Source organism: Lytechinus variegatus, chromosome 16 (assembly GCF_018143015.1).
Source record: "Lytechinus variegatus isolate NC3 chromosome 16, Lvar_3.0, whole genome shotgun sequence".
NCBI classification, from domain to species: domain Eukaryota; kingdom Metazoa; phylum Echinodermata; class Echinoidea; order Temnopleuroida; family Toxopneustidae; genus Lytechinus; species Lytechinus variegatus.
The window spans coordinates 20,359,548-20,387,435 of record NC_054755.1 but is presented as its reverse complement, the minus strand read 5'-3'; the positions used below and the strand labels follow the sequence as shown (position 1 = coordinate 20,387,435).

General features: G+C 37.7%; 2 protein-coding genes across 3 annotated transcripts in view; both read right to left on the bottom strand.

Annotated features, from left to right (window-relative positions):
- The window catches only part of LOC121429477 (gamma-tubulin complex component 3 homolog), a 45,261-nt gene extending 28,150 nt beyond the window's left edge, over nt 1-17,111 (bottom strand). Inside the window, exons 1-5 of one of the 2 annotated variants that reach the window (XM_041626498.1) lie at nt 17,068-17,111; nt 5,557-5,671; nt 4,031-4,079; nt 2,254-2,315; nt 128-195 (exon numbers count right to left, since the gene is read on the bottom strand). In XM_041626498.1, the coding sequence (XP_041482432.1) occupies nt 128-195; nt 2,254-2,315; nt 4,031-4,079; nt 5,557-5,659 (282 nt within the window). In that variant the 5' untranslated portion in view covers nt 5,660-5,671; nt 17,068-17,111. The remainder of the gene's footprint in view (nt 1-127; nt 196-2,253; nt 2,316-4,030; nt 4,080-5,556; nt 5,672-17,067) is intronic. The other variant, XM_041626499.1, reaches the window with a different exon arrangement.
- An 8,818-nt stretch (nt 17,112-25,929) lies between these two features.
- On the bottom strand, nt 25,930-27,051 carry LOC121430274 (allatostatin-A receptor-like). The gene has a single exon (XM_041627552.1). The coding sequence runs from the start codon at nt 27,049-27,051 to the stop codon at nt 25,930-25,932; it is 1,122 nt and encodes a 373-aa protein (XP_041483486.1).
- Nucleotides 27,052-27,888: the final 837 nt, after the last annotated feature.

Here is a 27,888-nt window from a genome sequence, read left to right as displayed (position 1 = left end):
TCTACCATTCCTCAGCCAAGACCTTTGGGTAATACAAGGGCTAGTATGAAAGGCACCTTGAGAATAATAATTTACAATGATAATCCCTCCAAGTCAAACTATGAATTACCAAGCTTGCGTATCTTACCTGGGACTGGACTTTCCGGTGGAGTTCAGAGAATACGGCAGCATCAGACTCTCTTTTCTCTTTAGCCACTGTCACCATCAATCAAACAACAGAAAGGATCGGCAATACAAACAAAATCAAATAAAATATAAATGTGAGCAATTCACCAGAACAGTAGCAATCTATTCTCTTGATATTTGATAAATTTGCAAATACTTAACTGCTACAAAAGCATAGATGCAGAGCTACCAACCTGTACTGACCGCACAGAAACGTTGTTAGCGCTAACAGTGCACTAACAGAGGCCCTGTTACAACCGGTAATGTGGCGGGGATGCCTAATGGTACAACAATGCATTGCTTCACATCAAAATAAATGTTTTGACTTAGCAATCCGAAAGATGTGACTGAGCTTACTGTTAGCGCTCTGTCAGGCTAACAAAGTTTCTGTGCAGTCAGCAATGAACGAGAACATTTCAGTATTATAAAAGGTGAAACCAGTATTTTGGTGAGGAAATCCCATAGCCATAGGACAACACATAAAACTGAAACTATAGAAACATGTATTTTGCACGAAACCGTCAGTATTCTCATTTTTTTCAGTACTAAATACAGAATATCCATTCTACTCAGCAATCTGTGGATGGTTATCCCTTTTAATTACATGTAGTCTTCAATAATCAGGATAATAAGAATCAATTACTTTTAAAACTAAAGAAGCAATAAATCATTCCAGGGATTAGATTAAAGGGGAAGTTCACCCTGAAGAAAACTTTGTTCTAAAAATAGCAGAAAAAATAGTAAAAAATATCGGTGAAGGTTCGAGGAAAATCCGTTAAAGAGTAAGAAAGTTATTAGAGTTCAAAGTTTTGGATTTGTGACGTCATAAACGAGCAGCTGCCCCATGTGTTATGTAATATAAAATGCATGAATTTCAAATTTTGTATGGTTCCTGATGACTTAATTTGGTTTTCTTTTCATGATCGGGTGTGAAATGATTTGTCTATTGATATACAAAAGGTACAGTGAAAACCATTTTCAATTTTCTGAGAAAATGACATATCATTGATTTTTTACCATTCGCCATGTAGGAATGCTGCTCGCATATGGCGTCACAAATCAAATAATTGAATTTCTAATAACTTTTTAATTATTTGGTGAATTTTTCTCAAACCTTCGGCAATATTTTTTCTGCTATTTTTACAATAAACTTTTTGTCAGGGTGAACTTCCCCTTTAACCCTAAAAGGACTGGGCTATTTAAGATGTATTGAAGACTGGGGGCCAATGCATGATGGCCCCCCCCTTCTGGTCTCCGCCACCGTCCGCGCGATCGCGCCGAAATTTGGCACACACATTCTGTACCACATAAACTACAAGCTAGTAATAAAATAAAATTCTGGAAATAAACATTTTTAAAAATAAATATGCAAATTTATTCATGAAAAACATTATTTGCATATTCACAACCATAATTCACTTCAAATTTTCTACTTTTTTTCAAATGTCATCTTTGTAATCTAATTCAAAGGTTTCCATATAGAAAAATTGCACAAGCCAATTTTTTCCTTATGTATTTCTTTGTTTTTTATAATTTCTTAAGTATTTCTCTGCTGTTTTCATCTTTTATTTTCATTGTTTTTCTCCATGGAAATTATTACAGACCATGTAACAACTAAATCAAACCCTAAATTAATTAAGCAGACCAACTAGAACAAAAATTAATCACCCTTTTATGAATTTCATCTTTGTACACAAAGTAGAAAATGAGCCATTTTTGGCATGACTTCGCCTCGTAAAAAGTCATGTCACGTCGCGATGGTATACCTGTATGTCGCGAATTCGGTTTCAAAAGTTGTGTGAGACTTCAAAGAAAAAAGTGGTAAAATTTTGCGGCGCTATCTTTTTGAGTTTCAGAAATAGCGCGTGAAGCGTAGAGGGGGGGGGCATCAAGGCCCCACCCCCCAGTCCTTTTAGGGTTAAGACGGATAGAAGGAAGGACAAACAGACGGACAGGGGCAACGCTTAATGCCCCTCTAGACTTCATCTGTGGGGGCATAAAAGAATTAATAATAATAAAAACAATAATAAGTCTTAGAGCAATAATGACAGTAATAATTAAAACAATAGATGAAAATCTTTAACTTACATTTACGTTTGATTCTTTCAGCGACCAGAAACTCATCATTTTCAATGGTAGGGGTCAGGTTGCTGAAATTGGAAAACAAACCAAAAACAAAGACATGATATCGTGTCAAAATCAATAAAATAAAAGCAATTTGTCAGTTTCACTATACATGTACAGAAGTTGTTTCCTAATTGAGACCTCACTACTTCGTAGTTAATCCTGAGAGACAGAATGGTGAACAGTGCAACAGCAGGCATTAATTTTATTGTGCACCTCAATAAAAAGTTTATTTGAATAAAAAAAGAGAAAAATCCAACAAACATAACACTGAAAATTTCATCATAAGTGGATGTAAAATAAGAAAGTCAAGAAATTTTTAAATTTCGATTAATTTCACAAAACAGCTTTATGCACATCCTGGTCAATATGCAAATGAGGGAACTGATGACATCACTCATTATTTCTTTTGTATTTTATAATTGAAATATGAATATTCAAATTTTCTCCTTATTGTCCTGTGAAACAGGTTTATTTTTCTCTGAACTTATGGAATACCATTGTGTATCATTATATGGTTCTGTCAAGTTAGTCATTACTGTCAATTCTGTAAAAATAGAAATGTTGTATAATTCAAAAAATGAAAAACAACAGAAATAGTGAGGGACATCATCAATTCTCTCATATGCATGTGACTAAATTGTGCACAAAACTATCTTGTGAAAAATAAGCCAAACCTTAAGTTAAAAAGTCATAACTTTCCTATTTTACATCCGATTTTGATGAAACTTTCAGTAATATGCTTGTCAGATTTTTCTCTACGGATGCAAATCCACATTATTCTGAGGTGGACTTGACCTATAATATTACGTATTCCACGATACAAGATGACTTGTTCACCTTTCTTAAACCTCTATTTCTTCCTCTGCCTTTTCTTCTTTGTTTCTCCTTATGCTATCTTTCTTTTCTTTCTCTCCCTGTGTCTTTTTATTGTAACAATAGCATGATGATAAAAATACTGGTGAAGGTTTGAGGAAATCCATCAAAGAATAAAAAAAAAGTCATAAGAATATTTTTGTAAATGCTATGTCCAGAGATGCCAAGTTCAACAAAATTTTATGCGTGAGATTTTCATGACTCGACGTCTCTGTGCGCGTGCGACTAGTACTTACACTCGTACGTTGCGAAAAGTCGCGCGCGTAACGCGTCCGCTCATGAGATATGGGCTTCAAAACGGTTCAAAACCATGCGATGCACGCACGCAATTCATCGTATCACGTACTAGCTGTGCGCTGACTGCACTCTCGATTCGTCTCGCGTGCCGGGCTAGACGCGAAGGCGGTCGGCCAGTCGTATAATCTGGTGAATAATGCTACTTTTTCTCTTTTTTTTCTGTCGGGTCCCGATGCGTGAATGCGTGAGTCTCACGCACAATGCGTGAGACTTGGTAGCTCTGTATGTCATACACAAGCAGCTACCCCATAAATCATGTTGTAAAAACAAATAATAAATCAATCAAAATTAAAATGCAAATGTAAAAATTAACTCATCATGAACCATTAAGAAAATGAAATTTATGCATTTCAAATGACATAAGACATAGCGCAGTTGCTCCGTTATGACATCACAAATCAAAAAACTTAAAATTAAATAACATTTTTTCGTCTTTGGTGGATTTTCCTCAAACCTTCAATGTTTTTTTTTTCTTGTACTGGCATTTTTTGTACAACAAACTCTTTGTTAGGGTGACATTTCCCTTTAAGGTGCACCCCATATGAAATCTTGTAAATGCTTGACTTACCTACTGATGATTCTGACAACATACTGAAATTGAGCCGATACATCATCACCTAAATAAAAAGGAAAGTTGACAACAAAATATGTGGGACAGTGCATTAATATTGTACATAAAAATACCCAACCTTTGATGGAATTCTGTGCCTTCTCATTCCTCACCAATTATGAATTTTCTTCCAGAGCCATTTGGCACATTTTGAGGTCATTAACACAACTGGTAATTATCTTTAATCACCTCGTACATGATTTTCTTTGTGCAGTGCAGCACTACATCAAAGTTATATCTTCTTAAAAAAAAAAGGTTACAGACCGACCAGCCGACCCAGCCTTCCGATTTTGGCTAAATCAGATCCTCAATTATTTCTATTCCCATTATTTGAAATTGAAATAAGATTTTTGTAGATTAGAACACCATTTTGGGGGTTAGAATTTGATTAAAGGTAACCAAATTTAGTCCCTTTTCATTTCAACAACCTTGCCAACATGGTATCTCACAAGCACAATAACAGTTGACAAGTTCTGTGCAAATTGTTAATAAGTATAATATGTATTTTTTTATTTTAGCAGTCCACTGGGCTCCGTAACACAAAGATTAGCGATGAATTGCAAATATGAAAGAACTGCACTGATTGGTCCCTGGTCAGTATTTTAAACCTAATGTGCGTGTAACATTGATATTGATTGGCCAGTTCATTTAGCGATTGATTGCTAATCTTTGTGTAACGGAGCACAGGTCTCCGCTTGAAAATCATGGATGGTCACCATTCAAACAAAAATCTGTTAAAGGCCAACTCCACCCCAGGAAAATACTGACTTGAATGAATAGAGAAAAATCAATCTAGCATAGTGCTGAAAATTTCATCAAAATCAGATGTAAGAGAGGAAAGTTATGACATTTTTAAGTTTTGCCTACTTTTCACAAAACAGTGATATGCACAACTAGGTGAGTCAGTCGATGATGTCCATCACTCACTATTTCTTGTTTTTTATTGTTTGAATTAAAAATATTGAATCATTTATAGATTTGACAATAAGGACCAACTTGACTGAACAATATAGTATTAAACAATGCTTATTCCACAAGTTCAATGAGGAATTAATTGTTGCACTATTTGACAATGAGAAAATTTCATATTTCATATAATAAAATACAAACAAAAAATAGTGAGTGGGTGACATCATAATCTCCTCATTTGCATACCAGCCAGGATGTGCATATAACTGTTTTGTGATATTAAGCGAAACTTTAAAATGTCATAACTTTCTTATTTTACATCCGATTTTGATGAAATTTTCAGTGTTATGCTTGCTGGATTTTTCTCTTTTTATTAAAATCAACTTTTTGTTGAGGTGGACTTGTCCCTTGATTTGATTTATTTATTTCCGTTTCACAGTAATATAATGAACATAAAAATAATATGGTAAACATAACAAAACAAGGTCGAAGATGGCCCTTAATGACTCAGCCCTAGTCCCGGGTGATTCAACTTTGTACAGCAAAAAAGCAATATTTTGCAATAAAAATTGTACCTTGTTTCTTGTTGAGTAGAGTTTGTACCATTCTTAGTAGGAGTCCAGCAGGGCTGTTGTCCCCATCAGATGCTCCGGGGTTAGACATGGTGAAACTTGCCATTATCTACATCACCTACCAACAGATAAATCGAAGAGAATCAGGAGGTCAAACATATGATGCTATGTACAGGGTAAAACAAAAATGGTTAGAGTCAAGTCATCTTGTTTTGTCTTGTCTTGGGTTAAAGATACCAGTCATGGTTAATGATCTCAAAATGAGTTTGAACTGACTCCAATGAAATTACCACCAAAGTGTTTGTATGTATAAAAAATACAAGAGTGTCGTTAGGGCGAGCACATAATACGCCCGCCTGTAATGCAGAAAATGGAGTTATTGGTCAAGCAAGAAAAGTGGAAGGTGGCAACTTGACCTACATGTACATGTATGACCTTTTGACCTAAAAATCAAAAGGCTTCCTGGGATCCATGCTAGTATCATATACAACAAATTATATGAGCCCAGGTTAAGTTAAACTGAAGTTATCACATTTACAATGACTGCAGAAGGGTAAGATGAAAACATGTCACTGTGACCTTGACCTTTAACTTTTTGACGTCAGAATCAATAGACTTCCTGGGATCTATACCAGTCTCATACACTCCAAATTCTATGTGCCTAGGTTAAGTTGAACTGAATTTATCGAGTTTACTAGGAAATAATAATGGATGGATACCCAGCATGATACCACCCTTCCAAATATGGCACTAATCAGTAATCACTATCCGAAACATCGGACTTATCAACCGATTGAAATCAGAAATGTGTGCTGTTGACATGTGTGTACTCGTTTTTATAACAATGTCGCCCACAGCTGAATGAAGACGTCCAATGTTTAGAGCAGAAAGAAGTCTGTTTGGAAAGTACATGTATGTAAATTATCATTATTTACCAATTTCTATATCAAAATTATTGAAAGTAATAATCAAAATCTGCATTTGCGCTGCTAAAATAAATTTTTATCAACAATTAAGCAATTATTTGGGGTCTAGAGCGCGAATTACATAGCTGAAATCGCGGCGCACAACACCAGGTGTCCGATATTTGAAAACTGCATCCCATTTTTGGCAAAAACAAGCTTAAGTTCTGGTCATGCTGGTAGTCGATCTAACGTTAGATCTAAGATTAAATGTAAGAGACTAAGTAAATAATTTCCGTTTACCATAAATTTTTTCAATTCTATTTTTTATGACATTATTTATTGTACTACCACTACGGAAATAAACAGGATAGGCCTAGGCCCTAGGCTAAATTTATTTGATTCAATACAACAGACAATTGTATTTTTGTTGTTTTGGTGTAATTCTGTGCAATACAACTTACAAGTGTCCGATATTTGGGCCATTTACGCTAATGTAAAACAAGTTAGAGCCTAGGCCTAGTTAACCCGATTGAGGAGTTTGCCTGCACCAACAGGAAGAAGTCAGAAGCACTCCTAGTACCAATGAGGTCCAAACATTAACATGTATGGACCTCATAGGCGACATTACCCAAAATTATGGGTTAGACAATGCTGTTCTGATTTCCAACCCAAGACTTTGGTAAATGTACGCCTTAATACAAATTGGAGTTAAGTGATATGACTTTCATTTGGTGGGAAGACATTAGAAATATTATCAAAATAGTTCAAATTAAAATGGATTATCATTAAACTTACATTTCAGGCCCTTTTTGTTGATTTTTGGTGAGCGTTCCACACAGCTGCGACGAGTGATCAACTCCGAAGTGATACGCATACTGGTCAGGTGATCGGTAGATTATCTTTTTGTCAGACGTTCATAATTTATGTTAAGCGTATCAATCTTCAGTATCTTGATTTCAAAGCATCAGTATTGTAAATAAAAGTCATTATTGTTTGGAATCAGTGACGGATCGGGGGGGAGGGGTATTTCTGCTCGTTCTCCCTTTTGAGATTTATAGTAAATATTTTGGCATTAAATATGTTATTCATACTAGTTATGTGCCCCACCCCCCTCCTTATGAGAATCACAGCATTATTTGTAATGGGGATATTTCGTTCATATTCTTGTCTCTTTTTTGCCTTTTTCTTTTGTTTGTCAAATTTTACTGGGAACAAATTAACAATATGACTTTCTATACATCACTTTTAGGGACAAACTTTTTTATCGGGTTGGGGGCTTGCCAAATATAACGGTGGAAAAAAATGACCTTTTTTTTTAGTGACAACATAAAAAAAATTGTCAAATTTTACGCGAGACAAAATGACCTTTGATCGTTATTAGTTAAAAACCATTTTCCGTTTTTTTTTTCGGGGGGGGGCTGGCAAAAAGCCGGGGTAATAATTGCAGGGCCCGCTGGGAGAACAGTTTTCGGAACTGAGTGGTATACCCTGGGTTAATATACCTCTATTTGTTAATATTATTATAATTTTTCAGTGACAACCTTTTTTTTCTTTGTCATATTTTATGCAAGACAAAATGACCTTCGATCCTTATAACAGTTAAAACATTTTTTTTTGGGGGGGGGCTTGCCATATTTTATGAGGGACAACTTAATGGAATTAATTTTTTTGTGACAACCTTTTTTTTATTTGTCAAATTTTGACCTTTGATGATTATTTGTTAAAAGCCAAATTCCTTTTTTTTGGGGGGGGAGGGGTTTGCCAAATTTTACGTGGAAAAAAATTACCTTCATTTCTTTTTAGTGACAATCTTTTTTTTTCATTTGTCAAATTTTACGCGAGACAAAATTACCTTCCATCATTTCTATAATTAAAACCTTTTTTGGGGGGGGGGGTTAACAAATATCACGTACACAAACTGGCTTTCCCTTTTCTTATTTTATTTATTTTTTTTTTGGGGGGGGGCTTGCCGAATATTACGCGAACAAAATGACTTTCATTTTGAGTGACCATTTTTTTTTTTTACTTGCCAAACTTTACGTGAGACAAAAAGAAAGGAAGGGAGGGAGGGAGGGAGGGAGGGAGGAAGGAAGGAAGGAAGGAAGGAAGGAAGGAAGGAAGGAAGGAAGGAAGAAAGGAAGAAAGAAAGAAATAGAGAGGGGGAGAAAAAGGGAAGACTGGGAAATAACCGGCCATAAAAAAGCAAAGGAAAAAAAATCATGTGAGAATCATCCCGAATGTTTTGTCAAAATCTATCACAAAATTGATATTTGTATTAAGTGACAAAAGTTTTGCTCGCTCGCATCTTTATTTGGTAGGCGCGTAGCTAGGGTGGTTCTTCCCCCGAAAGCCCCCCCCCAAAAAAAAAAGGAGGAAAAAGAGAGAAGAAAAAGCGAAATCAGCAAATGCGGTGTATATTATAACTTAGTTTATAATTGTTTTTCCTTCTTTTTTTTTTTGGGGGGGGGTCAAAACAATAAAAATCTTACCGAAATGTTTTTCGATAATTAGCTCTTCCCTCGCGATTTAATAAAAAATGGTAGCCATCTATAAGTTTTAAAATTGCTAAATATCCAGAGATATCATTACCCACCTGCTGATATAGCACTGGGGGTACACGATCAGGGTTAGGCCCAGTGCATGGCCCCGATGTACAACCAAGATAAAAAAGAAATGAAGGGAATTACCGGTAAAGAAACCAAAATTAGGAAAAGTGTAAGGTAAGATATCTGTCTCGAATTCAGATTTGCACGAAGGTTTTTTCTCGCTTGCTTCACTCGCTTGATACATATAAAGTAACTTTATCCCGCATGCCATATGCTGTACATTAATTGGAACTCTTTCTTTCTATTATTTTTTTTTACTCGTCACGCTCCTGCCACACAGGGGTTTGCCCTAATGATCATGGACAATCGTAAAAAATAGCATTTTCATACCATGTAACTGGGAATTTTTTTACTCTACCCCCCCCCCCCCCCTCCTCGATCCCTGTATCGATTTTGACTTGACAGGGGCCAATACCTGAATTTGCTTCAATTTATAAAATCATAGCGGATAGAACGCCTTGAATACAGGCCAAAAAGCCTAACGACATTGCTGTGTCACATGACAATCAGTATAAGACGAGGATGTGTACAATACAACCCTATGGCGACAGATCTTACCGCAGAAGTTGAGCAAGTTCCGGACAAAAAGGCTTCAATACCCCCACTCACACAACATGCGAGGTTAGTAATACTAACCTCGCACAACGCATGTGGTTTCATAGTGGACTTTGACGTTTTCATTCATCACACGAATGTGAGGGAATGAAAAACGCCAAACATTTCAGTATTTCTCCACTTTGGAATTTTGTTTTAATGATTTAAGTTTGTATTAAAGATGAATTGGAAATTATTTATAAAAGTGTTTTTATCGCTTACCTCCAAGTCTCAACCAGGATAATCCGTTCGATCCGTCCTTAATACTGCGGTGGAAAGTACGCAAACAACAATCGAAAAGCAATTTTTCGTATCGAACATTCTCAATTCAAGTCGTCAGCGCATAATAGGAAATTGTACCAAAAATCAACAGGTTGCATCTCATGTATATACTTATTGGTAAAGTACGCCATCTTTTGACAAGATGATGATGAAAGTGGATTGAACGAGCAAGAAAATAATGCTGATCGCCTAGAATGCAGCTAGCTTGCAACACCGTAAACAAAGGTACGGTAGGCACTTAAGAACCAAGTTTGAAAGGACACTGGTAAAATTACGTCTCTCGCGATGAATATTCATTAGATCGTGGTCGTGCGTGTTCAATACAAACTCTCTGCATGCATGCACTCAGTGTATTGAACACGCACGACCACGATCTAATGAATATTCATCGGCGAGAGTGACATAATTTTACGAGTATCCTTTCAAACTTGGTTCTTAAGTGCCTGCCGGCTTTGAAATAATATCGCGCGCCCTCTTTAGGCAAAAGTTGATATCAACGCTGATCAAGAGGCATCTACGTGAAGATCACGAAAAATGCTCTTATTTTATTAAAAAAACAGCAAAGAGAATTCAACAAACGATCCATATGGTTCGGTAAGTGTCATAGCGCAAATATAATGCTTAGCTACGATGTAAAGTCATAGGTATTTTAGTAAAGGGTGTGAAAGATTCGCGTGCACCAGGTGCATATGAATCCTTCACACACGAGACGATTTGAAACCATGAGTGCAATACCCCCAAGAAAAGAACAGGCGAGTACTATTTATACATTATATCCTACAAGTAGTATCTACATGATCTAGACCACTTGTTCACTGCTACCATCTGGCCTGTGGAGAATCTACAGGTAGGACTATGGTATGCCAATGCTGTATAGAGCACACACTCTAAAAAATCATTCAAATATCACTTTTGTGACCAAAATTACTAATTTTCATACAGTTTTAATTTATTTCTCATTAGTAATGTGGGAATAATTTTTGTATTCAACAGAGCGCTCAAAAACTTGAATTTTGGGCATATTTTTGTGTACGCCGCCCTCTATTGGTGGAAAGTGATATGGCAAGAAAATTTTCATTTTTTGATCTCTATTTTTAATTAAGAAAAAATGATATAAAGAATCAAATTTAAATAAGAGCCAAGCAGTATGAATTAACAGGTCTAATGGAAACTGTCAGTGTAAAAAAATCAAGCATTTGCCCCAAAGAAAAAGAGAAAATAAGCCAAACATTGCCACCCTTATTTTGTCACACATGGAGATATAACTGAGAACAAGGTTACCTTGTTCATTGAATGAGTGATCTAGACTAGGGTCCAGTTACCATGTGTTTTATTAATGGAGTTCCATGTTAGATCCATAAATTTAAGTCCAACTTCTAATTCGCGTGCACTCACTTTTTCTACACAGGAATTAATAGGCACGGTGCCTAGGCTAGAGTGGTCAGAAGCACTCCTAGTACCAATGAGGTCCAAACATTAACATGTATGGACCTCATAGGCGACATTACCCAAAAATATGGGTTAGACAATGCTGTTCTGATTTCCAACCCAAGACTTTGGTAAATGTACGCCTTAATACAAATTGGAGTTAAGTGATATGACTTTCATTTGGTGGGGAGACATTAAAAGTATTAATTAAGTAGTTCAAATTAAAATAGATTATCATTAAACTTACATTTCAGGCCCTTTTTGTTGATTTTCGGTGAGCGTTCCACACAGCTGCGACGAGTGATCAACTCCGAAGTGATACGCGAACTGGTCAGGTGATCGGTAGATTATCTTTTTGTCAGACGTTCATAATTTATGTAAAGCGTATCAATCTTCAGTATCTTGATTCCAAAGTATCAGTATTGCAGATAAATGTCATTATTGATTGGAATCAGTGGCGGATCGGGGGGGGGGGGGTGGGGGTGAGCATTTCTGGCGGATCGGGGGGTGGGGGTGGGGGTGAGCATTTCTGCCCGATCCCCCTATTGAGATTTGTAGTAAATATTTTGGAATTAAATACGTTGTTCATACTAGTTATGTAATGGGGATATTTCGTTCATAATTATTCTTGTCTCTTCTTTCTCTTTTTTAGCCTTTTTTTGCTTGTTAAAACCTTTTTTCCTTTTTTTTGGGGGGGGGGGGCTCGCCAAATTTTACGTGGGTCAAAATTACCTTCATTTTTTTAGTGACAATCTTTTTTTCATTTGTCCAGTTCTACGCGAGACAAAATTACCTTCGATCATTATTATAGTTAAAAACTTTTTTTTATTTTTTATTTATTTATTTATTTTTTTTTTTTGGGGGGGGGAGGTTGCCAAATATCACGCGAACGTTTTTCAGCTTTTACTGTTTTATTCGACTTATAATCAAATATTAAATGGGGCTTACCACAGTTTTTTTTAAAGTCAATTCATAAGAATATTCCTCCTCGGGATTTGAGCTTTCTTTCATGAAATATCAATTTTTTTCATGATTACCAAAAATACTTAAAATTTTTTATCGGTGTATGCCTATAAAGCTTTAGCTCATGCGTTGCGCCTGCCATATTTTAATGCTGATCAACTTTATGCTTTTAATGAATTCCTAAAAACAATAAATTCTCAGATCATCAATTTTGTCGCAATCGAATAATTCGATTGCGTCTCTCTATCAGTTTTGAATATTCATAAAAAATATCAGCTCGTGCTTTTTGCTCATAATATTTTGATTAGTAAATTCTTCTCTTATATAATCGAGTCGGATAGATAGATAACTAGAGAGAGAGAGTTGGGGGGGGTCCCTCAGCTACTTGTCCTCGCTTATTTGTTATTATTTGTTATTATGCTCATGTTGTGAGAGCTTTGTGTTTTCACATTTTTTTCTTTTTCAACCTTTTTATTGTCTCGGAGCTTCCCTCTATTTCTTTACACTATATAATGTAGTCCTTTTTACCTCATTGTTTCAATCATTGGCGGCGGAAGCCCCAAATTTTAGGAGGGGACAACCTAAAAAAATTTGACAAGCAAAAAAAAAAGGCTCTCAACCCAAACATTTTAGGGGGGACGTAGGAAAATAAATTGACAAGCAAAAAAAAAAAAAAGGTCAACAACAAATTTAGGGGGGAACGTCCCCGCTTCCGCCGCCTATGGTTTCAATTCTTTTTTTGTTCTCATTTCAATGAAAACATCATTATTAAACTGACGTAGAAGACTTTATTATGAAATTTTGACATTGTTTTGTTTCATTTGTTTGGCTTTCTTTTTTTCTTCTCCTCATCTTCTTTTTCTTCTTACTTTTTCCCTTTCCTTATTTTCTCTTCAGTATTTCATTCAGGTATCCGCCAATTTATACAACACCAAGCATATAGAGGCGGATAATCAGTGAGGGAGCATGACGGTGTGCCGCTCTAAAAAAAAGGAGGAATATTGGAAGAAAAAAAAAGAAGGGATGGGGAAAAAATAAAGAAAAAAAAAGATGATGATGGCAATGACGATGATGAAAATTATCTTGGTGATGATGATGGTTGTGGTGACGGTTGTGGTGATGATGATGGTGATGCTAATGATAGTGGTGATGATGATGATGACGAGATGTAATTTTGTTATTTTGTCTTTGAAAAAATTAAGTAGTGCAAAGTTGAATTCATTTAAAGTTTATTATGAAAATAGCAGAAAAAAAATTGGTATGCGTTCGAGGAAAATCCATCCCCCACCAATCTTTTTCAAAGGTAAGATTTTTTTTTTGCCCGGGGGGGGGCCACTTCCATTCACGAGTGGATACCATGCGCGACCATGGGGTCTCGAAAAGCACCCTAAACACGTAATTTCCATATTCTGAAAATGCACCCCTTAACAAGTATTGGCTTGTGAAACCCTACCCTTAACAAGTATTGGAAACAAAACGATACTCTTGGCAAATATTCCCTGAAATGAACCCCTAAACAAGTACAGGAATGTTTTATTGTTACGGGTCCTTCGGTCGTCGGCTTTACCTTATTTGGTTTAGTACGACCCCACCTTCTACACCTCGCGCAAATCGGACTCTAAACACGAAGTGTTGGAGCAAAAAGGACATCCTTTATAAAACATTTTGATTTTGTTTTATCATCCCCGCAAATTAGACCCTAAACACGACGGTTTTCCTAGCGAATTAATAGATACCCTTTTTTCGTTATTTTTGTGTTTTTGACACCCTTATCACGTTACGTAGGTAACGTGCCCTATCGTGAAAAGGACATCCTTTTTACGTTTTTTTTTGGTCGCGCATGGTATCCACTCGTCAATGTAAGTGGCCCCCCCCCCCCCCCCCCGGGTTTTTTGTGACGGCGTAGGCCTTTGCAAGCAGCTATTATTATGGTAAAAAAGTAAATGAAATGTCAAGAAATACATGATAATGATTTTTATGGTACATTTTAGTAGGCCTATATCAATTCATACTTGTTATCAAAAAGAAAAAAGTGGGTCGTTACGGACCATTAAAAATGGGAAATTTGGGCATTTTATATTTAGGATAGAGCAACTGCTCGTTATAGACGTCACAATAAATCAAGCATTCTAAATTCTATCAACTCCATTTTTTGTCAAATAACACCATCGATATTTTGAAATGATTTTTCTCATATTTTCATCATCTTTTTATCAGGGTGAAATTCCCCTTTAATTTACAAAACAGATTCGCAAACAATATCAAGAGTAGTGGGAGGCAAGGGTGGAAATCTAAGGTAGGGGACCAGGGGCTGGAAAACAGGCAAAAAAAAAACAAACTAACAAAAAAAAAAAAAAAGGAAGGTTTATCACCCCCAAAAGAAGGTCGTCTCGTCCAAAATACATGTTTTACTTCGATTTAAATGATGTAGGCCTATTTCTTTCCATCATATATAAAAGAACAAAAATAGTACTTAGTAGGGGGACATTTGATAATGTGCCCCCTACTATTTTGGGTTAGGGGGAAGTGTCCCCCTGGGATTTGCGCCCATGTGGGTGGGGGGTGTTGCACCTCCTTTCGGAATCATTATGGAACAGTGTGAATAGTCGCTGTGATTTCGATCTCATACCTATAAAAAAAATAGAACAGAAGAACGCCTTGACCACAGGCCAAAATGCCTAACAATTTTTCCGCGGCATTAGCGACTCTCGTAAGGGGCGCTCCATTTATAAATAAAGTTGCATGTGTAGCTGTCTATGGCAACAGAATCTATCGCAGAATTGAAGCCAGAAGCGTGGGAATTTTCAAGAAAATTCAAGAAAAGAACCGGTGAGTACCGCAGGGTGACCAGACGTCCCGTATTTCCCGGGATTGTCCCGTATTTTGCTCCTTTGTCCCGGCGTCCCGACAAACCCTTCCGGGACGCCTATTTGTCCCGTATTTCAGAATATTGAACAAAATGTAGTCAATACATTTAAAAGTGACGAATTTTCATGAAATAACCAACAGATGACGAAGCAGAGACAACAATTAAATCGATAACTGTAAACTTTTGCAAGTTCTGCGGTGATTTTCTTGCTAACCCAATACAGTACATTGTAAACGAACTGGCCTCCTATCATGCCTATACCCGTGTATGGCAGGCTACTAGACTAGCTATAGGCATGTAGGATCAGAGGAAATTCTCAATGGTGCAAACAATCTCACATGATAAACAGTTTTTCTACCAAAATAATCAAAAATCTGCGGGAAATTCTTAGTATTATATTATGGATTCTCAGATTAATGATTTAGAGATGTAATCGGAGGAACAAGTTATTGTTTCAGCTTTCGTTTTGAGCTTTGGTGTGGACGATGCCGTGATGTTTCATCTATTTTTTTTAATTTGACAATATGTTTCACTTTGAAATTTTATTCATTTCTAAAACATCTTACTTTTAATTTTTTTAAACACATCTAAAAAAAACACCACCTAATAACATTATGATTTTTGTTAAATGATTGGATTTTTTTGTTTGCTTGAAGTTTGAACTTTTTTCCTCTTTGTTTCTTTTCTACCCTATCCTTCCTGCTTGCCCTTTTTTGTTCCATCTCTTTATTTCCTATGTTTCTTTCCTGAACATTTTTTTTCTCTCCCTCTGTTCATTTTTCCTTCCTTCCTTCTCATCTGACTTTCCTTCTTTATCATATTTCCTTTTTTTATTTCCTTCATTCTTTCTTTCCTTAAAATGTCCTTGGCTTCCTCCTCTCCTGTTTCTTTTCGTTCTTTCTCTCCTACCACTATTTTCTCTTTTCTTCGTTCTCTCCTCCCTTCATTCTTCCCTCCCCCTCTTTCTTCTTTTCTTTATTTTATTTTTCCCTCTAATTCTTTTCCCTTATTCTTTCTTTTCCTTCCTTCCTTCCATTCCTGTTATTCTTCTTTCTTTCAAAGAATAAAGGAAACATATTTCTTTACTTCATTCTTTTATTCCTCTTTCTTTTTCTTAGCTTTTTCCCCTTTAATTCTCTCCTTTATTTTGTCTTTCACACATTTATTCATCTTCCCTTCTTTTATCTTTCTTTCTTTCTATATCATTTCAAAGAATGATATGGAAACCTTTTTTATCTCTTTTATTTTTTCTTTCATCCTTCATTTATTCTAACTTTCTGGGGTTTTTTTCTTCATTTTCTTTCCTTCTCAATTCATCTCTTTTCATTCTCTCCTTCATTCTTTCGTTCACCCTCCCTTTCAATTCTTTATATTTTTTCACAAGTCTAACACTGTGCGTGGGATTCTTTGTTGATCTTTGTTTGTCGATTGTCCCGTATTAATTTATTTTGTGAAATATGGTCACCCTGGAGTACCGATTTAACAGTACTAATCTAATTAGTTACATGTATTGAATTATAAGAATATTCAATTTTTCGTGAAACAAAGCTTAGTTCTAAGCTAGGGCGGCCCAAATGCGCGTGAGTGGAGTCCCAGTTTCTTAACACGGGTAAGTATTGCGTTGTCGCCTAGAGTGGTCAGAAGAACCCCTTTTTCCCCTTCTATTGAATGTCGCCGCAGACACGAAAGTGAATATGTGGGTCATGTACAATGTCTGGACTCGGGATCTTCGTCAAACTTTATATTTTTTATTAGTTAAAGCCTGAAGAAATCAAGATATACGTAAGGAGGTAAGAATAATCGAATTAATTCATATCTATATGGGTGTCTGTCTAAACAAAAACATGGTATAAAACGCAAAACTTACATTACAAGTTATTTTCAGAATCAGATACAGACTTCTCGTTCGTTAATTGACATCTCTCCAGGCTAGCGCGGCGCGAGTTTTTTTTTATTTTCATCAATCAGACCGTACCGCTCGCTTCGAATTCGCGCAATTCGACGCAACCGATCCACTGATCTCTATAAAAAAAATTTTTATAGAGATCAGTGAACCGATCTCATTTCTCGATTGCTGACGAATTGTGCGGATACATAATATGCGGGCGTGAACACATATCCATCAAGACAGGCATGGGGATGGCTTTTCCTCGAGAGCCCCCCCCCCCTTCTAAAATATAAATAGATGGATAAAATAAAACAAAATAAAATGAAAAATAAGAGAAAAAGAGACGGGAAAGTGGGAGAGGAATAGGGAAAGAGAGTTTTAAGAGAGACGCGGGGTGAATTGGGATGCTATATTTATCCCGCGGAATTATCTATCTGTGATGGAGCTTTTACTTTTGAACTTTTTACTCATTTTTTTACCACAAAGCAATGGAACTCGATCAAGAAGAAAAAAAAGTGTTCGGGTGAAGGGACAGGACAATCCCGGTCCCGGAACTGGTCGATCCAGAAAAAGGGTCCATGATTTATATTTTACACTAAATATTGGAATTCAAGCATTATTTACCTTGATTCATTTCTTGATAAGCTACTGGGGCCTGTTGCATGAAATGGTCTTTCGTAGAACCGTTCTACGTAAGAACGAGATATCGCTCAACTGTTTCACAAAGCCGATTTGGGCGATACGAAGAATGGTCCTTGGAAAGACACTCCAGACATGTCCTACGTACGTAGGCATGATCTTCTTTGCACACCGCCCGCCACCGTCGGCAATGAGAGAAAATGCGGTTACGGCAAGCCACACTGACATATCACCTTTAAACATATTTTTTAGGGGGTTGATGCGTTTTATCTGGGATGGCGCCAAGTTATTTTTTACATGGGGGCTAGTTGTCATCACTTTTCAGGTCGACAAGACGACCAAAACGGAAGTCATTTTAACTTCTCTGAGGGTAATGTAAGCCCAAATATTTTCAAAATATGTTTTCTTTTATTCTCCCTATACGTCCTATATCCCCACCCCTTTTCCATTAAAATATAACTAAACTTGAACTATGAAATGGGCTTCACTCCCTCTCTGACTCCTCATGCTTTCTCAATATAGATAATTATACAACATGAAAACAAATTTCTTAAAAAGTAATTATGTAAGTAAAAAACGTGTTTATAACGTTGAGCAAAAAAGACACAAAACTAAGATGTTAAACATGCTAAATAATTTATTTTTATTCATTTTCATTATAATCATTATTTTTGATGAGCTCGATTATAATCAATGAAAATCAATTCTTGAATGGATTTGGGATAACTTGAGATGTAACAAAACAAAGATCTGCAGAAATAGCTAATTGAATTTAAGATACAGATTAGGCCCATAGCTTACGAATCCATCACAATCATATAAATGAAGATAAGTTCACAAAGAAAAGATTATGAAAAGTCCATACGAAGAGGCGCATTTCAAATCGCAGGGTAGGCCCCAAAAGAATCACGTTAGTCATATATATTTTGTATATTCTTAAACCTTATATTCTTATATAAATTTCCATTAATTCAGTGATCAACTTTAAATATGACCAACGTTTATGATCGTTGTAATTTTTAGCATTATTTCCATTGCGGATTACACAGCTTTTTCTATGTTTTAATTATTATTGCGTAGCACTACTTTATTCACTTGGCCATGTTTGCAGCAATGTTCATATTTCCATTGTCTTCGGATACTCATCATGCAACTGAGGTATGTTTATACTCTAAACACTCACATTTGTATTTCTTGCGTTATATCTAACAAATAAAATAAATAAATTACATATTTCACACGCAGCCTCTCATATTTTCCTTTTTAGTCTCATACAATCAGACACTGTTGATTTTGTTTACACCATTCAAACCCTATTTTTACCTCAACAAATAACATATTAACGCATAATTTGCAAAATTGTCATCATATATAAGTATTCTATAAAATATAGAATATTGAACTACATAAAATGTCTAAATTACTAAGTTAAATCAATTTTTATATCGGGCAAGGGTCTCTTTCGTTGAAATATCAATGAAAGGTGTCTTTAAAAGGACACCGTGTTCTAAATAAGGGAAATAATGAAAATTTCGATTTTATTCAGTTATGTTTGTGAATCTTTAAAGTTTTTTCCTCTTTTTACCTCATAAAGTAAGCTCCATACATCAATTCTACAATCAGTAATAAATAAAACATCATTTGATCTCTTTTTATTGAAATAAATGATTTTAAGAAAACTCGTCATTCCGAAATAAAAGGTTCAGGTGACGATGAAGACTAAATATTTTTCCGATACTATCGATATAAAACGTTGTCGCGGACTTGGAAGACAAAATTGCCTTCGTGAAACGGAAAGCGCTGATTTGTCGCCAATCTTCCTATCTCGGAAGAATGGTCCTTGGACGTTTCTACGTATCGCTCATCTCGTCATGCAACAGGCCCCTGGTGACTGAGGTATCAAGATGTTTCATGTATGTTTAGACGTGAGATTTTCTCCTTTTTCAAAAAAATCAGATACTACCTACCGAATGTCTTTTTTTCACTCATATGCGTGAATTTGGAATCTGTCAAGTTGTACAACTTAGCAAAAGGCCTGCAATGAGAGGCCATTTGCCTATTCTATGCGTGACTGATCATGATAATGTTATTATGAATTATTGATTTACTTTCGACATCGGTAAGTCCGACATGATTATTCTTTAAACAGTGGCGTAAACAGCGCGTCTATAGCTAAAACTGGGGGGGGGGGGTTGATGTGAGAGGATGATTTCATATCGATCGTAGGCCTATGTGTGTGGAGCATCATAATTGGCGTACGCAGGGGGTGCAGGGGTTCAAACCAGGGGAGCGTTTCATCAATATTTTTGTCCGACAAGTTGTCAGATCTGACAACTTTCCTTGATAATGATTGGCTGCATGAGAGTCACTGTTACCACAGTATACTGTCGGATAAAATGGTATACTTGTCGGATAAAACGTCCGCCAAGTCCTTTCATGAAACGCTCCCCTTGGTTCAACCCCCCCCTTATATTTTTTTATAACCCCCTCGATCCCTGGCCCCTAAAACTTCAAACCCCTTAAAAAATTTGTTTGTCAATTTGGGTGGTTGGAAATGACCTAAAGTTGGAAGACCTTCTTTTTTTTGGGGGGGTGTTAACATTCCAAGCACCTTAACCCCCCATAAAAATCCTGCGTACGTAAGGTACTGGTGTGGAGGTGCATGTGGGTGTGTGTGAGAGGGATTACCCCCCCCCCCACCCCGAATTGGTAGGCCTACATGGTTAATGAGTGGGCAAAAGAGGAAACATGTGTAAGGGCCTATTTAGGTAGAAGAAAGAAATCACAGACAGAGGGGCGGGGGTGGGAGGTGGGCCAAAAAAACAAAACAACAACAATGAGAATCAAAGAAGGAAAACAAGTTAGGCGAGGGAAAGAAATGACAGGTATAGTTGTCAGAGAGAGAGAGGGAGAGAGAGAGAACGGAGAAAGGGGGGAATCACAGATGTTGTGAATGAGAGAGAGGGGGAGAGAAGGGGGAAGGAGTTGTGAAAGGGGAAGAGAACTTAGGGAGTGGACAAAAGAAGAAACGAGAGAGAGGGGTAAAAAGGGGAATCACAGATATTATAAAAGAGAGGGGCGAGAGAGCGGGCGCGGGGAGTCTACAGACGGTTAGGGGATTGTCATAAAAGGAAAAGAGAGTGAAGGGAAACAAAATGGAAATCACAAATGTCGTGAAAGTGAGGGGGGGGGGGGTCTGTAGACCGTCAGTGAGTAGGCATGAAAGGAAAAGAGAGTGACGGGAGGATAGGGGAACTACGGGAGGGAGAGAAGTTCGACTTAAAAGCAACGATCGAGAAGAAAGGAAAAAGAAAGTATTAGTGAAAAGGGTATGGGAGGAAATAGAAAAAAGTTGTCATTCTAAAAAAAAAGAAGTAGAAGAAGAAGAGAGAAGCAGCTAGAGTGGGAGAACGAGAAAGGGGGTGTGATGGAGGGTAAACTGCCGATTCGTCTATCAATTTCCATCTCGTCAACCCATCACATGGTCATGTAGTCTGATGCCATTCCGTCCATTCATATTTCGTCTAACAACCACTTGGTCCAATCATCACTTCATCTAACCACCAATTCTTCTATTACCATTTCGTCTTAACACCAGTTGGTCTAAAACCCATTTTCTCTAGTTTCATTAATTTCGCCCAATTAACACTTTGTACAATTCGCTAGGTGGTATATGGACTAAATGGTCATTGCCACCAACTGGTTATTAGACGAAATGGTGAGTGGACGAAATGGCAATTCTACCATGTGGATGGCGGACGAACTGATGGTAGACCAAATGATAGTAGACGGGTTGGTAATTGGACGAATTGGCATTAGACCAATTGGAAATAAACCGTGAGAGAGAGTAAGTGTTAAAGGAGGGAAGGCAGAGAGAGATGGAATGGGGGGGGGGGTGACGGCCGGGGGGGGGCACTCAGTATACAGTGGGTATGTGCCGCGGAGGGGACCCCCCATTTTTACACTCAAATTTCCGTTCCAAGGCATAGCATATTTGTCTTATTGAGAAAAAAAAACAGAGAAAGCCGCTCCAAGGCATAGCATTTTCTTCTTATCGTGAAAAGCGAAGAAAGAAATCCGCTCCGAAGCTTCGCATATTTTCCGTTACGCCGTTCCGGTCGCATTGATCTGCTACAATGAGCCGCAATTTTGGTGAAAAGCGGCCGCTGAGCGATGTCCGACCATTGCCTATGTGCTAGCGCACCCGGCGCCCGTGCCGCCGGGCTAGCTGTATGCACGTATGCCCGTTCCATGGGGATGCATATGCGCACTCACATGCAGGCGACTCGTTCCAAGGACCCCCGTTTTCACAAACATTTGTAGTTCCGAAGCCCGTTCCGAGGACCCTCCTTTTTACAATTAGCCCGCTCCGAGGCCCCCGTTTTTTGTCTCGCCCGCGGCACACCCCCACCACTTTTTTGGTCGAGTGCCCCCCCCCCCCCCGGGGGTGACGGAATGTGGGATTAAGAAGGATGAAGAGACGATGAAACACAATAAATAACATAGACAGAGAATGTACGGATAGAGAAATACCCTTTTTACACACATTATGAAAAATACGAGACATTTGACTCCTAGCTCGTACGCACGGGCGTCCGTCGATATAACCCTAACCCTTTTTCTTAAAAGTTGATGGAGAGGGGGAAAAATTAAATGTATCAAGTCGGGGTATTCAGTAATTATTACAGGAGAAACTATATTTCACTGATTTTCATGATATCCCTCATCTATTCGTGTTTTGCAAGGGGCTAATCTTTCCCTTACGCATTGCTTTTTGGCAGAAGTTCTATGGAAAATGCACCCTTTTTCACACAAACTTTGAGACACTCTTATTCATTCCCCCATTGCTCGAGAATGAATGGGCAGTTAACGACGGGGTGAAAGATTCATTGAAGAATGGAATGTATATTTAATGAAAAAGAAAGCCATTTTCCCATTGGATGTTATCTTCAATACGTGTATTTTAGATGAAGTTAGTTGTCGAATAGGCCGGCTCTCCTGGCATTTGAGGTCTCGATCTATCGGTGACGTCACTCAGGATCGTCGTGCCTGAACCATCGGCCAGGTTTAGGTTTATATAACTCTATGGTTGTAACTTGTAACACAGTCAGCTGTTTGCACTCAGGGTCACTCCGTGACCTGTGTGTGCGTTCAAGAGTTGTACACGATTTTCTGTCTCATTTGGGCAGAAATCTTTCATAATGGATTTTCTTAACCCCGGACTATCGCTAACCCCGCGTATTATCCTTTACCCCGTAGTATTATTTTTCCTTTTCACACATGCCAAATTATTATTGCTAACCCCAGATAAGAATTGCTTGCTTTTTACACACGAAACTCGCTAACCCCGGACTAGTGGTTTTTGTCGATAATTCGTAGTACAAGTACTTCACTCGTACACTAATTTCACACGCTAAAATTTCCTTAACCCCGTACTATAGGTGGGGCTAAATTGCCATTTAGCCTTATAGTACCTATAGTACGGGGTAAAGGTTAGCCCACTTTCGTTTTACACTAGCGATCTTAACCCCGTACTATCGCTCTTAGCACCGCAATTGCTCGGATAACCCTGCTTTTTTGCAGGGCCAAATAATCCCGTACTAAAGGTGAGGTTAGCCCACTTTGCAAAAATGCTGTGTAAAAAGAAAGTGGGCAAAGCTTAACCCCGTACTATAAGTGGGGCTAAATGGCAATTTAGCCCCACCTATAGTACGGGGTTAAGGAAATTTTAGCGTGTGTAAAAAGGGTATAAGAGAACGAGACGTCAAATGAGAAAACAGGTGTCACATGATGAACAAGGTGCACGTGTGGGAGTAAACCAGCTTGCTCATTTGGTGTGTTATACAATCAATATACTCACTTTGTGAGTACAACCTGTTTACTACTTTGGTGTGTGGCATGATAACTCAGCTTGATTGTGAGTACAGCCGGTGTCACGGTACACATCGAGTGTGTAATTTATTGTGGACACAGTCAGTGTGTGCCGGGGTAAATTTGTTATCAACTCTGCTGTATGGATAAGCAGTGAGTAACAAGTTAACTCACACACCAAAATGAGTTGAAAACACAATACTGTGTAACTACATCATACCGGCTGTACTCACACGCTGAGTTCATCATGTTACAAACCAAATGAGTAAACAAGTTATGCTCACACTGAGTTCATCATGACACACACCTCAGTAACATATTTACTCACTCAGATCAGAGAGTTTATCATGCCACGCAAAATTCGACTGAAATCATGAGTCCATTAATTAGTGCACGCATGCAGTAGATGAGTAAACTAACGATACTTACTGAGTAAAGTTTCACGTTTATTAAAATGACCTCTTCTTGTCATATCAAGAGAGTAAAATATCATCATTAAATGTGCACAAAATTACTCTAAGCAAACATTTATGAATTAGAATAATTTCTAATGATTTTCAAATGTAAATACACAGTATATTCATTGATGACCAGTGATCTGACGCTTTTGCAATTGAATATCATGTTCTTGAACATCATCATAGCTTAACAACATACATGAATGTAAAACATGCATATTTTAAAGTGTGCATGCTTGCATGCTGATGAAAATAACTCGCTTGACGGGAGTACGTTCCTGCCTTTTTTTAATCATAGTGTTATCAACACAGTGGGTAAACTAGTGTACTAATTTAGTGTTTGGTTTCATGGACTCATTTACAGTATATATGGTTTAACAGATGCAAAATATACTTTCCATGAGTTACCACACAAATCAACTGGTTGCACTTCGTAATTCCGAAGGTTCTTTATTCCGAAGGTTCGTAATTCCGAAACACGTAAATTGCCTATACCTCGATGTTCGTTAATCCGAAAATGTAAAAGGGTTCGTTAATCCGAACATTTGTGGCGTTATTCCGAAGGTTCGATAATCCGAAAACGAAATAGGTTCGATGTTCCGAAGGTTCGTTAGTCCGAAAACGAAATAAGGTTCGTTGTTCCGAAGGTTCGTTAATCCGAAATCGAAATAAGATTCGTTAGTCCGAAGACGAAATAAGGTTCGTTAATAATTACGTTTTCGGACTAACGAACCTTCCGAATTACGAATCTTCGGAATAACGAACCTTCGGAATATCCGAACCTTCGGAATAATGAAGCTTCGGAATTAGGAATGTATGCGAAATCAACTACAGTATATGTCAATGTACCTTTTTAAGAACCTCTTTTCCTGACAACTCTCTGACAATTTTGTGTTCTATAACAAAATAATGTATAGTACATATCGGAATAAACCTTACATGTATAGTGAAACTGGCAAAGGTATTGAGCAACATAACAAACAATAAATCAACTGGCAAGTGTAATGAACTACTTAAACAAACAACATGTTAACATTTCTTTGTGTCAGTTTACTCATACAAAGTCGTCACATGGATTATACCTTTTGTTTGTAAAGACACATGAGACGGTTACAGTAAGACTCCTGGGACCCATTGCACGAAAGGGTCTTTGCAAGAACCGTCGATCGTGTCAAATGTGATGCGCCATGTGAAACGCATTTTAAATGAATTACCTGCAAACACATTTTATTCATCCGTTAAAATAAACAAAATCTTTGGTGATGCGAAAAAATGTCTCTGCCGGGAATCGAACCCGGGTCCCCAGCTTTGAACGCCGGTGCCTCAACCACTAGACCACAGAGACGGGTTAGTGGCTAGGCCGAACCCAATCCGATTGACTGTCAGATAGACAGATTTTTGACACAATACCAATTATAATTTCCTTTGTCGGGTGAAGGTGGGTTTAGAACAATGAAAAGCCGCCATGCCTCAGCTGGATCAAAGCTATTGCTTCGATACAGTACATGTATGGGAGAAGAAATACAAATGTGTAAAGTACAAATGCGTAAATGTACAACAGCTTTTGGCAACTCTTATTTATTTAAATATTGTAAAGAAATGGATGAAGAGAACAATGCTAGGCGTAGCTTAAATCAAGGTTCCCCAGAGCGATCTACCCTTTGGAAAAATTGGTGATGCCGAAAAAATGTACTGTATCGAAGCAATAGCTTTGATCCAGCTGAGGCATGGCGGCTTGTCATTGTTCTATAATAGTTTAGGAACGACAAAGACAACGTAAGGACAGTTTCAAGATTGTCCGGACAAATTGGATTGCAAATTCTGCATTGCACGCCTTGCTCTGACGATGTTTTGGCCCTTGAGGAATTCTGTTTTAAGAAACTGGGAACCTTGGCATACTACCTGCACGTTCAGTTCCTGTTCTAGATGCCATGTTAGTGCCGTTCGGTTTGGAATCTCTTGTCCCTTCTGCCGGAGACCTTGAATCTCCTAGTCTCAGCAGTCGTCGAAGACCATTCTGGAACTTCTGATACTTGAAGATATAGATGAAAGGATTAGTGCAATTATTAGAAAATTGAATGCAACGGACACTCGAGCTCCAGAAGCCAATCACATCGATATTTGCACCAAAAGCGAAGGCCGTATAATATAGATTGGAAGGTGTCCAACAAACCAGGGATGTCACTGTGACTATAATCAAGGTTGTCATGACCTTTCTACGGGCGATCTCTCGATAGCCTCTTGCTGCTCCTGCCGGTTGCGACCCTGCTGCTTGATCTTGGAATTTCTTTGTGGCGACACCCCTTTTGAGAACATGGCCTATGTATGTGTAGATAGTAATCATGATGAAAAGAGGAGCAATATAGAGAAAAAACATTGTGAATCCAGACACAACCACTGAAGTGTTCGGTGTCGGTAAAACAGGTATTCGACAGATTCCATTCTCTAGGCTGGAAGTTGCGGGGAAGAACCAACCCCACCCCATTCCGATGATCCAAGCTAGTATAGATGCTGCTAACGCCGGCTTGATGGTGAAGTTGCTTCGATACCTGATAGGATACCTCACCGCGTAGAATCGCTCGAAACTTATGAAGACCAAGTTGAAGATTGAGGTGAAGTTGAAGGCCCAAACGAAGAAATTGTTATACCAAATATAGCAGAGGTATCCTGCCAATACAGGACCCGCAGTCTCAAAAGGTGGCACGGGGACGACCTCGAAAGCTATGATAGAAAGAGATCCGAAGAAATCAATGAGACTTTGGTTGGCAATCAGGAGGTTAGTAGCATCCCACATGTCACGGGTGTTCAGTAAGACGATTAGGACAAGACCATTGCCAAGTATACCGGTGATGCCTATGATAATGTAAGATATGTATACTATCAAGAACCTTGGTAGACCGTTCCGTATGACTCCGGGAACGTCCGCAATGTCAGGGGCTAAAGTCAAGTCGAAATCCGTAGTCATTGCTTCAGTAATATCCTCAGTCATCTCCATACTGGTAAGAAATTAGATAAAGATGTTCCAAGTCAAACACAAGAGTAACTTGTGAAGGTTTGCTGTTTCATGCGATGCCGATTTATACAGATATACCTATATTTTACAAAATTGATTCCATTTGGTTGGAAGTTCTGATTGTTTTGACAATAGCACTGCAAACGATACGTGCGGACCTTGCAGATTCCTGTTAATGAAATAGTCAATCTTGATGGCTGTGACCCCTCGCCGTATATCGAGGGGTTGAATGCAGCCAGGTAGAATTGATATGGGAGTAGCAATTTTTCAATAACGCTTCCTGTCTCCAATATGTCTTTTCAAAATCAACGGATAAAAATCGAATCTTGTCTCTCGCCCGACTCTAAGTGCACCTCTATTGTTATGTGTTCAGCAAGAAGAAATGATTTTATTGTTGGTAAAAAATATAATTTTTCCATAAAGAATATACAAATATTCAAAAGTAAGTTTTACCAAGTTTAACTGAAAAAAGGCTGAGTTTTTTTTACGGAATTAAATCTCCGTTTGAATAATTGAAAATTGCATAACTTATTTGATAGCCGGGCTGAAGCAATATTAAACGCAAACACACAAACCCTAAATTTCTCAAAAGAAAAAGTTTAAGAGGAAGGGGGAAATAACAATTATTGAGTCTAAGAAAGGATGCCTGACCTTACTCATTATCAAAGTTAAGATCCGTGCCTTTTTTTTTTAGCTAATACGCTAATTTTGAACTTTTTTTTCCGCGCTTTATATTTTTTCAACCGACAGTAAAATCATTTATTTTGGCTGAATACACATCAATAGACGCACACTCGGGCAGGAGAGTCAGTGGCGTAC